General features: G+C 47.4%; 1 protein-coding gene across 1 annotated transcript; it reads right to left on the reverse strand.

Moving 5' to 3' along the window:
* Positions 1-2,706: 2,706 nt before the first annotated feature.
* DHRS1 (dehydrogenase/reductase 1) lies at positions 2,707-11,879 on the reverse strand. Its single transcript, XM_032265687.1, has 9 exons — positions 11,634-11,879; positions 11,022-11,193; positions 8,827-8,970; positions 8,598-8,677; positions 4,792-4,924; positions 4,325-4,471; positions 3,681-3,750; positions 3,249-3,329; positions 2,707-3,105 (listed from the first exon to the last, which is right to left on the reverse strand). Exons 2-9 carry the CDS (start codon positions 11,169-11,171, stop codon positions 2,969-2,971), a joined length of 942 nt encoding a protein of 313 aa, XP_032121578.1. The 5' UTR covers positions 11,172-11,193; positions 11,634-11,879; the 3' UTR covers positions 2,707-2,968.
* Positions 11,880-11,918: the final 39 nt, after the last annotated feature.

Below are 11,918 nucleotides of genomic sequence, written 5' to 3' on the forward strand. Positions count from 1 at the left end.
TCACTAAGCACCATGTGATGGTGGTTGTGCTGGTGGGAATAAAAGCCCAGGAAAACCTTGTCCCAAGCTGGAACTACTCTGAGGCCTTACACTCCAAAGCTGTTTGCTCACAGTATGCAAAAGCTGCTTTCTGAGGCTGAGAGGGTGCTCGTGATTGCTTTACCAACCTCGCTTACTGGTCTCCCCTGGGGGTACTTTCATAAATCATTTAGGGTCGAAGGTGGATCCTCAGTGGAAACCTATCACACACAATTTAACTGTCAATCATATATCTTTACTCTACTCTCTTTGGAAGTGTATTCCATATTGAATCTAAATGTAAGCCACATCAAACCTCTAGCTGTTCTGCCACTTTTGTGTCTTAGTACCTGCCTTAAAAAAAAAAAAAAAAGAAAAAATAAAAAACCCTCCACCCCCACCCCATGCCCATCCTTTACAAGTCTGCTTAGTCTCGCCCCTTCCTAACTTCTCCAGTGGTGCTGCTTCCTTCCTCCTGTGTCCTCAGGGCACTCTGGGTAAACCTTACTGTAGCACCCATCTCACCAAATTCAACTAGTGTTCCCTGGTATCTTGCATGGTGCTGGGCAGTTCCAAAAAACAAAGTTTTTGAATGAGTATTGATTCCCTGAAATGTCCTAGTGCTCTCTAGTGTCAGGCTTCTCACATCCTGAATCTCTTCTATCTTCAATCAAAAGTGACTGTGCATGTGCCCTTCCCCTGGGTGGTGTACTCTGTGGCTTATGTTTCTAAGATGACTGAAACCTTGTCAGAGGGAAGCACAGTGGGCTGCCGTGAAGAACACTGCTCCTTCTGGTTTCTTGGGATACCAGGACTGAGGTCTAACTTCACATCTTATGGACTCTTGGAGCCCCAGTTCACTCACTGCCTTCAATAAATGGAAGGTCTAGATGACTTCTAAAATCTTCCATGGCTGAAATGAAAGTTTTTGTGGGCAGGGGCCTGGCCTGTCTTGCTCTCTGTTCTATCCTGAAGCCAAGAATGGTGCCTGGTGCAGAGCAGGCTGTTAGACTTATTGGTGTCAGAAAGAATTGACAATTTCAGTGGTTATGTATTGCTTGGTGCTTTACATATATTATTTCACTTAATTCTCAAAGTGGTAGAGTCAGGATTTGTATGATAGTTGATATGACTTTGAAGCCCATGCTTCTCTCATATCTTGAGACTTTAGGAGACAGTGACATCATATAAGGTTTTTGTTCCAATAGTGGTTTTTTGTTTTTTTTTTTGAGACTGGGTCTCACTCTGTTGCCCAGGCTGGAGTGCAGTAGCATGGTCATGGTTCACTGAAGCCTCAAACTTCTGGGCTCACCAAATCCTCCCACCATGGCCTCCTGAGTAGCTGGGACCACAGGTGCATTCCACCACACCTAGCTAATTTTTTAAAAATTATTTTGTAGAAATGGGGTCTCCCTATGTTGCCCAGGCTGGCCTTAGACTTCTGGGCTCAAGCAATCCATTTGCTGCAATCTCCCAAAGGACTGAGATTACAGGTGTAAGCCACTGTGCCCAGCCCCATTGGTGGCTTTTAATGATGGGCTGTGGAAGGCTGGAGGTGGTCCTGATGCCTATCTTCTTTTTATACCATATAGACAACTGCCTCTGCCCCCTCACCAACCTCAGGGGATAACAGGAATATAAGTTGGTAAGTGGAAGAGGGTGAGCAGGTGCTGAGGAAATCTGATCACTGTGATCTTAATTAGCTGCCAGAGCAAATGGCGGCATTTAGGTACACGGTTCCAAAGGTTCTATACCAGTCACATACTGATGAGCCAGCCCTCTCTCTAAAAGAAAGCCCTGATTGGTACCATTTGTGGACTTCCATGGGACATGTACTCTTGCCATGGCTGATTCAAGACACCATATGAAGTCACTCAACGAGGACTTAGAAGAGATGTACATCAGCAGCTACCACAAGCCGGTGAGCCACTCCACTCACCACTGGAAGAGTAACCGGGGATGGTCCCCAGCAAGCCACAGGAAGACTTCTGAAGACCTTGTGGGCAGCCTGGGGAAGCCTCAGCTCTTACTATGAAGATCTTACATAAGTAAAATGATTACTGCTTCTCTGATGTATGGCAGCCATCCCATCACTTTGGATGGTTATCTACAGTGTTGGCTAGAAGGCTCCCTCAGAACAGCCCTTAGCTCCTCTTGGGAACACATCCCATTGCCTTGCTTCAGGTTGGGACAGTCCCCTGAACAGGCAAGGTAGCTCTGTAGGGCTCATGCATTTACTTCTGCAGAAAGCAATTCAGGTAGTACCATCCCTAGAGGAAGGAAGAGTCATTTGTGTCACAGCTATTCCTCTGTCCCTCAGTTGGATTCAGGCAGTACCTTCTCCCCAAGTTCTAGGAAATCATAAACACCAAGGAATCTGCCTTTGCTGGACTGGGCCTCAGCCAGAGATCAGGCTCAGCTAGAAGGTAGCAGGCATCTCTGAAGAGTTGGTGGAATAGGGGTAGAAAACCAGTGTTAGACTGGGTGTGTGCCTTCTAGCTGTGGAGTGACTCTACTCCTCAGCTGGGGCATGGGAAACAGGTCTTGCAGGGAAGAGCAGGAACATGTCTGGAGGGAAGGGGTCTTGTCCTGGAGCAGAACCCCTTGAGAAGCTTCATATTTATACGTTTTTGAGTTTCCCAAATAGTTAACATGTTGCTGAGCACAGAGTCAGCAGTCAAAAACACATTGAAAGAGAAATGAGACTTTTATTAGCTCCCAGAGCATTTTTCAATACTAAGGCAAAAAGTAAAAAGAAGGGACAAGGAAAACCAAGGCACAAAGAAAGGACCTAGGAGGACCCCAGAACTCACCACGGACACACAGCAGAGGCCTTCTCTTCATATCAAGGGTATGGGTAGGCAAGAAAGTCTGCTGTTTCATTGAGATAGGACCAACCACCCAGCCCAAATGAGAATGCAAGCAAAGACATGGTGTCAGATCAGGAGGGTTAGAACTTGCTAGTGTAAAGGGCAATAATCCACTTGGGCACACGGAGGAAGGAGGGCAAGTAGGAGGCCAGCCAGCCCATCCTGGACACGTGTGGGAGCACAGAGCTCAAAGACAAGTAGTCTTGGACAGGGCGGCCTAGGAACGAAAGGAGGAGGAGGATTAGATTCTCATTTCCCACTCCTCAGATACTTTCACTTTGGCTTGAGAGACCAAGGGAGGAGTGGGCAGGGAACAGAAGGAACAGCAGTCAAAGCTGGCTGCTGAGCCAGGGTCCTCACCATCCACATCCCGAAGGCCATAGCGTCGAGCAAGGTCACAGGATGGCAGCACTTTACCACTCAGGCTCAGGATATTGGGGTCTGCAGACACACAGATAGGTGGATATGGCGGACAGGGGAGTGCACAGAGTGACAAGGTTTGGGCCCAGTTGGACAGGGCATTGCTGAGACAGACTCAGGAGCCCAGGGGAATTCTTTCTTTCCGTACCTAGGTAGACTCTTGGGCCCCGGGCTTTTTTCCACACTTCCCAGGAGCTCACTCTTAAGGCTCCCAGACCTCAAACTGGGAATCCTGACCTCTTGGGCCTCAAAAAGCAGAGAAAAGAATGACATGTTCCTCAACCAACTCCTGAGCTGGATCTGGGCACTGGATGCCACCGCCCTACACATCCTCTGTGCCCTGTCTTATTACCAGCTGCCCCCAAACTTCACCTGTTGCCAAAGCCACCACACATTTGCCACTCATTTCTGTGGTTTCCGCAGATGAGAAGACTGATCTGAACTGAAACACAGGGGCAGAGAAGTGAAGAGTTAATTTCCAAGAGCACTGCCCAAGTCTCCTCCCCGTTTCAATTTCTGTTCCAGGAGAAAGAGACCAAAGACCAAAGAAAAAGGTCAAAGACCTCAAGGAGGGCCTATAGGACCTAAAGTGTTGGCAGGTGCCAGAGCCACTCCTCCTCACATCTAGGTGAGCCCTGTACCCTGCCACCAGGACCTGCTGTCTTTGCTAAGTGGAAGGATCTAGTAGTGCCAGATAGTGTTTGGACCTTCTAGGCTAGCTGGTGTGGGGGTCAAGTACGTGGGCTTTGGAGCTAGACAGCCTTTCCACTTACAACATATGTGACCTTCAACAAGTTTCTTAACCTCTCTGGCTTCAGTTTTGCCATCTATAGAATGAAGCTAGTATCTCCCTTATAGGATTAAAGGAAATAACGTGTGTTGCATGCTCAGCCCTGCACCTGCCACAGTAAGCACCTGGTGGGTGGGAGTATCTGCTCTTGTCATTGTCTTGTCATTGAGGATGGAGAGGCTGACTCCCCTGTGTTCTCTGTTTCCTTTGCCCTCCCCTTGCCAACCTGCTTAAACACAGAATCCTGCGGGCCCTCCTCCTTTGCCATATGCTCCTTCAGCAGTTCTGTCTGCACAATCCCTGGCCACAGAGACACATAGCTGACCCCGTGGCGCCGCAGCTCGTGGGCACAGTCAGCAGCCAGCTTGTCACACTGTGGAGAGGCGGAAGGCAGGGTAAGAGCCACCTAGCCATGTCACTTTCCTCCCCTGCCCTCTTTGCTTCTACTGTGAATGCTTCAGCCCCTTGCCCTTCCCAGGATCCCGAAGGTCTCAGCTGCCCACCCTCCCCAGTGTGATGCTTATTGTAGCCAACTGAAAGGAGCCCAAGCAAAGGAACTGTCCATGGATGAGGCAGAGGAGGAGCTGCAAGGAGCCAGCCTTACCATTCTGACCACTGGGGACTGCACCTCCTGAGCTATAGGTACCATCACTGTCTTTTACCTCCTTAGCTCCTATGCCACTGGGTCCTCACCGCAGCTTTGCCCACACCATAGGGGACGTTGAACATATACTGCAGGCCTCCAGGGGAGGAGATGACCACAATGAGCCCCCGGCCAGCTGGTACCATCAGCCGCGCCCCATATACTGAGCAAAGGTAGTGGCCTCTAGAAGGTGGGGAGAGGGAAGAAGGCATGAACCATGTTAGTGCTGGGCTGGGCGCCACAGCCTCTGGCAGCTTCCCCTGCCTTCTGGTGGTGGTTGTCTGCTAGGAAGGCTACATAGGGCGGGGTAGTGACCTGAGGAATTAGGGGCCTGAGGCCATATTCTGAGAGGAAAACTGGTCAAAATAACCACTGACAGATGAGAAACAGTAATCTTTAAAAGATGAAATGGAAGGCAAGAGCTCTGTCACAACAGCAATTACAAATGAAATTGTTCAGGGGGAGAAAACTTAAGAAATGTACAGGGTCTACATGGAAAAACTATAAAAGCATGACAGAACAAGAACAGACAAAATCAAAAGTAAGAACTGACATGTAAAACATCATTTCTATGTAAATCAATCCATAGATTCACTCAAACTATATCTCAATAAGGCCTTTTAGAGGAATTGACAAAATAATCTAAAGCTCAATGAGAAGAACAAATGTGAGAACAGCCAGAAAGGCTGGGTGTGGTGGCTCACACCTTCAATCCCAGCATTTTGGGAGGCCAAGGGGGGCAGATCACTTGAGCTCAGGAGTTCAACAGAAGCCTGGCCAACACGGTGAAACCCCATCTCTACTAAAAATACAAAAATTAGATGGGTGTGGTGGTGTGTGCCTGTAGTCCCAGCCTGAGGCAAGAGGATTTCTTGAGCCCAGGAGGTGGAGGTTGCGGTGAGCTGCGATTGTGCCACTGCACTCCTGTGAATGCTTCAGCCCCTTGCCCTTCCCAGAGAGAGTGAGACTCTCTCTCAAAAAAAAGAAAAGCCAGGAAAAATTCTGAAAAAAGGATTAATGTATTATGGGTGAGGGGGATTGCTTTCCCCACTCTGGCTGTCACCCATATTAAAATGCACAGAAGCCAGGTGCGGTGGCTCATGCCTGGAATCCCAGAACTTTCGGAGGCTAAGAAGGGAGAATTGCTTGAGGTCACAAGTTCGAGACCAGCCTGGCCAACATAGCAAGTCCCCATCTCTAAAAAATAAAATAAAATGTACAGGACATAATAGTTAAAAGAATTCAGTACAGGTGTAACAATAGACTGATAAGTCAATGAAACAAAGCAGTGAATAATTAATACAAGCGTATGTGAGAATGCAATGTATTACAAAAGAAACCTATCAAATCAATGAGGAAAGATGAATCATCTGGGACAACTGACCAGTTATTTGAGTTGGGGGAAGTGGTTCTCTGCCTCATTTATTATTTTAAAATGAAGCCTAAAAGGATCAAATATTTAAATATAAAAAATGCAAACACAAAAGTACTGAAAGAAAACATGATCAAATGTGTTTATAAACTTGAGGTGGTAAAGGCTTTTCTTAGCATCGTACCAAGATAGAAACTATAAAAGACTGACAGATTGACTTCTTAAAATTAAAACAGACAGATACACACACACACAAATACAAACATACATGTATATTTCTGTATATATAAAGAGCAAGGAGGCTGAGCGTGGTGGCTCACACCTGTAATCCCAGCACTTTGGGAGGCTGAGGTGGGTGGATCACTTGAGGTCAGGAGTTTGAGACCAGCCAGGCCAACATCGTGAAACCCCATTCTCTACTAAAAATACATAAATTAGCCAGGTGCGGTAGGGGGGCACCTGTAGTCCCAGCTACTTTGGGAAGTTGAGGCATGAGAAGTGCTTGAACCACAGAGGTGGAGGTTGCAGTGAGCTGAGATTGCACTCCAGACTGAGTAACAGAGCAAGACTCCACCACAAAAAAAGAAAGAAAGAAAAGAGCAGGGGGGAGCGTGCATGTGAAAAATGAGTGATAAATTGGGAATAATATTTATAAAATATATGTCAAAGGCATTTGTTTCACAGTGATCTCTTATAAATTAAGGCAAAAGTCAAAGATGATTTACAAAAGAACAAAGAGCCAATAAACAAAGGGGAAAAAAAGCTTAACCTGACAAATAGTGGAAGAAGTATGAATTAAAACCACTTTTATATATTTTCGGCTTATCATAGTGGCAAAGCTGGCCTGAGTGCATGAGCTGACACTGCCTGGTAAAGGACATGGGGAAACACATATTCCCCTTCATTGTCTTGAGATAAAAAATTGGTGGGGTCTTTTTGGAGGACAGCTTGATAATATTTATTAAATCTTTAAAAAGTACATATTCTTTTTTTCCTCTTCTTTCTTTCTTTCTTTCCATTTTTCCCACGGTCTCTATAACCTAAGAGAAGTACATATTCTTTGATCTAAGAATTCCACTGCTGCAACAAATAAGGAATTAGAGAAATAAATGATCATATCTCCTCCCAACAGAATATGAACAGGTATTAAAAAGAATAAGAGATATTGACATGAAAAATCTGAAAGACTATATGGCAGGCTATTAATAGTAGCTATATATCAGGCAAGGGAGCAAGAGATGGCATTGAGGGGAATAAGATTATACTGGTCTTCAGATTTTTTTCCATATCTAGAAAAAGTAACACACACATAACTTGGTAACCAGAAATAAATTTCTTTTGCATGGGGAAGAGTTAGGACCTTCCAAATGAAAACAAATAGAGTTATAGTTTTAAGGAAAAGTGCAGCCCAAGGTAATGCAGAGGATAGGCAGTAAACGTGCATGGGGAATGAGTGGGTAGGAGGTGCTGGGGGACTGTCGGGGCTCACTACAGGGCCTTTACCTTGGATAATTTATCAGGGCCCAAGGTCCAGGATCTGGGCTTCTGCCTTGAATCTCTGTTTCAGGGTCAAAACACCGGCCAGCAAGAGATGAGGATGTAGAAGGCACCTCTCTTTGGAGGCTACGACCATGAACGCTGGCCAATTTCCAGGTTTCAGGGTTTTCCTTTCTTGCCTTTGGCCTGACCATCCTCCTCTGTCCTAATGATCTCCCTTCCACTTTGGATATCACGATTGCTTTCTAATCCTGCTTCCTTGGGATTGTCACCAGAGTACCAAAATTGGATCAGTGGGTGTTCTTACATGCTTTAGTCACAGATTGCCGATAATCCTGTGGTTACTCTCACAGGTGACTGATCACATCCATCAGGCATGGTTTGATTATACGAGAGCATAACATCATTCCAACAGTAACAGAGGCATAACCTGTGCATTATGCTGGGTGAATTCTAAATGCTGTGTTTCATTTCAGTCCTGCGCTAGATGACCCAGTGTAACCCAGTGACACCCCTGGCCTCCCACCTCTGACCCAGGAATGCCCTTGCCTGTCAGTGTGGGATGTGGATGTGGGGACTAGAGTGTTGGTGTTCACTCTTTCTTATTAAGCTTCTCCTGGTCTTCTCCTCTTCTCCTTCCTCTAACCATTTTGAAAGTATACACTACAGGCTGTGTGCACTACTGAGAAGAGGAGGCTCCCTTTCTTCTGGGTCTTGCATTTGGATGGGCAGTGAGTGCGGCAGGAGAGAGGCCAAGGGCTTGTTCCAATGAAAATAACTGACAGAAACAAGGCAGGAGTTGATATTCTCAGGTACAGGCTCACCTGGATAGAACTTCTCCAGAGATAAGTGGGACAAATGGAACAGAAGGGAGAAGAAAGATGGGGGAGGCCAGAGGGAAAAGGAGAGGGCATATAGGAAAGGTCTGGCCATTGAGCTGGCTTAAGTGAGTGAGGGAACCCAGGGTCCTGGCAGTGGAGCACCCACCTGAGTCCGACGTTGTTGATATCATCCCACATGGAGGCAGGGGTTTCCCAGAATGCCTTATTCCTGGTGTTCAGGATCGTCTGGAAGGCACAGGGAGGGTGATGAATGATCTGAAGGGAGGGAGGTGTGAGGGGCTGGGTAATGAAAGGGACAATGAATGGGGATGAAGATGCAGGGGTTAGAGGGGGTGGTCAGAAAAGTGGAGCTGGGACCAAAGTTCAAAGTGTACCTGGACCCCTGCATAAGCGTTGTTGACCAGCACATCCAGACGCCCTTGCTGTTCCCGATCCACTTGCTCAAACAGACTTCGTACTTCACTCTCCTGGCTTGAATCGCACATCACAGGCACACATTGGCCCCCAAGGGATTGTGCCTGGAGTAGGACAGGTGATATGAGCTCACATTTGCACACGAATGTGAGTCATGACAAAATTCCCCCAACCAAAAGTGGGCTGAGAACTGAGAAGATAATCCTAGGACAGCCAGCTGCAGAGACAACATGGCAAGCAATGCTGCCCTCTGGTGTCTGTTTGAGTAGTTTCAAGAATGATAGGCCCTCCCACCTACCCCAAAGCAAGGTGAATAGAGATGTTAAGTTTTAATAATCTGCAAACATTTACTGAGGCCCACCATGTGCAAAGCATTGTACTCTGCAAGTAGAGGGTAAGAACAAGTGAAGCATGGAGGCTGTTCTTGAGACATGAGTAACCATCTTTTTCCATGTTGTGGTCATTTACATCTCTCATGTCCTTAGCTCCCACCCTTGACCACTCACCTAGAACCTTTTCTCAGTCCCAGCTCTTACCCTCACACCACCAATGTGCCTGCTTGGTAATTGAAAAAAAACTAAAGCTATCAGCCATGAATGATTTCTACTTCCTGGTCTGTCTCACTCTCTACAAATGCCCCCAGTCCTCCAACTTCAGAGGAAGAAGAGTCCCTTATCCAAGAACAATCCTCCTATTCTCCAAATTTATGCTCTGGGTCCCATCCTATTACCTTTCTTGCCTGAACTACCTCAATGCCTCCCAACTACTCACCTCACCTCCAGTCTGTCTGGCTTAAATTAATTCTTCATAATCCAGCCAGCACAAACTATCTAAAACACAAAATTCAAAATCTTCTAACTGGATCACCATCTCTTAGAGAAGAAAGCCTGAGTTCTCTACCAGGGTCTTCCAAGACCTGCTCTTTCCTCTCCAGCCTTTCACACACTACTCTTCCCTTGCAATATCTCACATCTACGCTTTCACCCACTGACCCTATGCTTATGGAGCTCCCTCTGCTGGAATGCTTTTCCTAATTTCCTTTACCTAACTCCTACCTTTCAAAACTCAGTTCAAGAACCACCTACCTCCTCCAGGGTGTTTTCCTAAGCCACTTTCCCTAGCCACCCCTTATGTCATCTGGATGCTCCTCAACACCCTAGAGCATTCTGTGCATATCTCCCTCTTATAATTTATCATATTCACATAACATTGAAATGACTGCTTTCTGCCCCTGACTTCCTGTTGGAATCTATCTTCATTTTTAATTTGTATTATTTTTTTTTAGATACGGGGATCTCGTTATCACCCAGGCGGCAGGGCAGTGGTGCAATCATAGCTCACTGCCACCTCGAACTCCTGGGCTCAAGTGATCCTCCTGCCTCAGCTTCCCAAGTAGGTGGTACTACAGGTGCAGGCCACCATGCCCAGCTAATAATTTAAAACACTTTTTTTGTACAGACTGAGTCTAGTTACGTTGCCCAGGCTGGTCTCCAACTGCTGGCCTCAAGTGACCCTGCTGCCCCAGCCTCTCAAAGTGCTGGGACTACAGGCATGAGCCATTGTACTCCGCCATGGACTGAATCTTTGAAGAGCATAAATTAGATCTTATTAGACTTGGTAACTTCAGTGTTTTACCCAATCTCTAGTAAATCATGGGTACTCAAATATTTCCTTAACTGAAGTCTAGTAAATAAGTAAAACATGTACAGTTCAATAAAGTCTTGCCTAAAATAGAGGAAAGCACAGGTCCACAACCCTTTAGTTGAAATTCAAAATCGCTGCTCTCAAACACAAGGTTTTTTTCGTTTTTGTTTTGACAGCGTCTCCCTCTGTCCTCTAGGCTGCAGTGCAGTGGCGTGATCATAGCTCCACTCCTAGGCTTAAGTGATCCTTCCGCATCAGCCTCCGGAGTAGCTGTTGGGACTACAGGCACATGCCACCATGCCTGGCTCAAACGCAAAGTTTTTTCATAAAACTTACTTGGGGGCAAAATTCTACCTTACCTGAAGTTATTTATGGAGTTTTAAATTTCTGCTTTGAATTAATATTCACGTCTTGTTGAGTAGTAGCATAGTTTCAGGTAAGGGATTAGGAGAGGGATCGGTTAAGTGGAAGGGCTCTCTCGGGTGGTTTCTGCAACTGTAGAAGCGCTCACCTCCTGAGCAGCAACGCGAAGGGTGTCCATATGGCGGCCAGTGATGTAAACTGTGGCACCTGCTTTGCAGAGCTGCAAGGCGATGCCACGGCCAATGCCCCTGGAAGCACCAGTCACCACACACACTTGGCCCTTCATGGGAGCTGCCATGACTCAGGCAATGGCGGAAGGTCTGTGGAAGCAAAGACTTGCTCTGAGGGAAGCCTGTAGACTGTGTGTGCGTGTTGGGGGGTAGGGGGGAACCTCACTAGGAGTAAGAGGAGAAGCCAAGGTAAGAATCCTTTGAGGGGAGAGGAGTCAGAGGCGGACAAGTGGGTGCGGGCCTGAGGGCAAGGATGACTGTCACTTTTGGGAGGCCCAGGGAGTGAAAAAGGGGCTGACCGTCTAGAGGTGGACAACTACTACTGCGACCCTCTGAGTGTTGCTGCCTGAATCGGGAATCTGGCGCAGCAGCCCCTCGGGGCGCGTCCACGCAGAGTCCTGGGCTATCCGGAGCTCCGGACCCTGGCCTGACCCAGTCTGGGCCGAGCCAGAGGCGCGGCTTCCGGGCCGGGGATGAGCGCGAAGCCTGGAGATCCTAAGCCCTAAGTGGGAGGAGCGTGTGCCGCTTACCTGCCAACTGCGCTGTCGCTGAGGTCCTCGCGCCGACTAGCTCGTCACACACTTGTAGTTCCGAGAACTTTAATTCCGGCCGCAGGAGCGGAACGAAGTGACTACGACTGGGACAGATTGCAGGGCTGCGGTGGAAGTCCGGGTTCTGGCCTGGATTGAGCCGGCGACGAGGAGGCAGGGCTTAAGGATTGATTGCATAAAAGGACCCAGGCGATTCTGTACGGGGGCGAAGGGGCATAGTCCTGCGCCAAAGTTGAAAATCTGCGAATGGAGGTGGAGCGATCT

This window comes from Sapajus apella, unplaced genomic scaffold, assembly GCF_009761245.1.
Source record: "Sapajus apella isolate SASKATOON/1434 unplaced genomic scaffold, GSC_monkey_1.0 scaffold151, whole genome shotgun sequence".
NCBI lineage: Eukaryota > Metazoa > Chordata > Mammalia > Primates > Cebidae > Sapajus > Sapajus apella.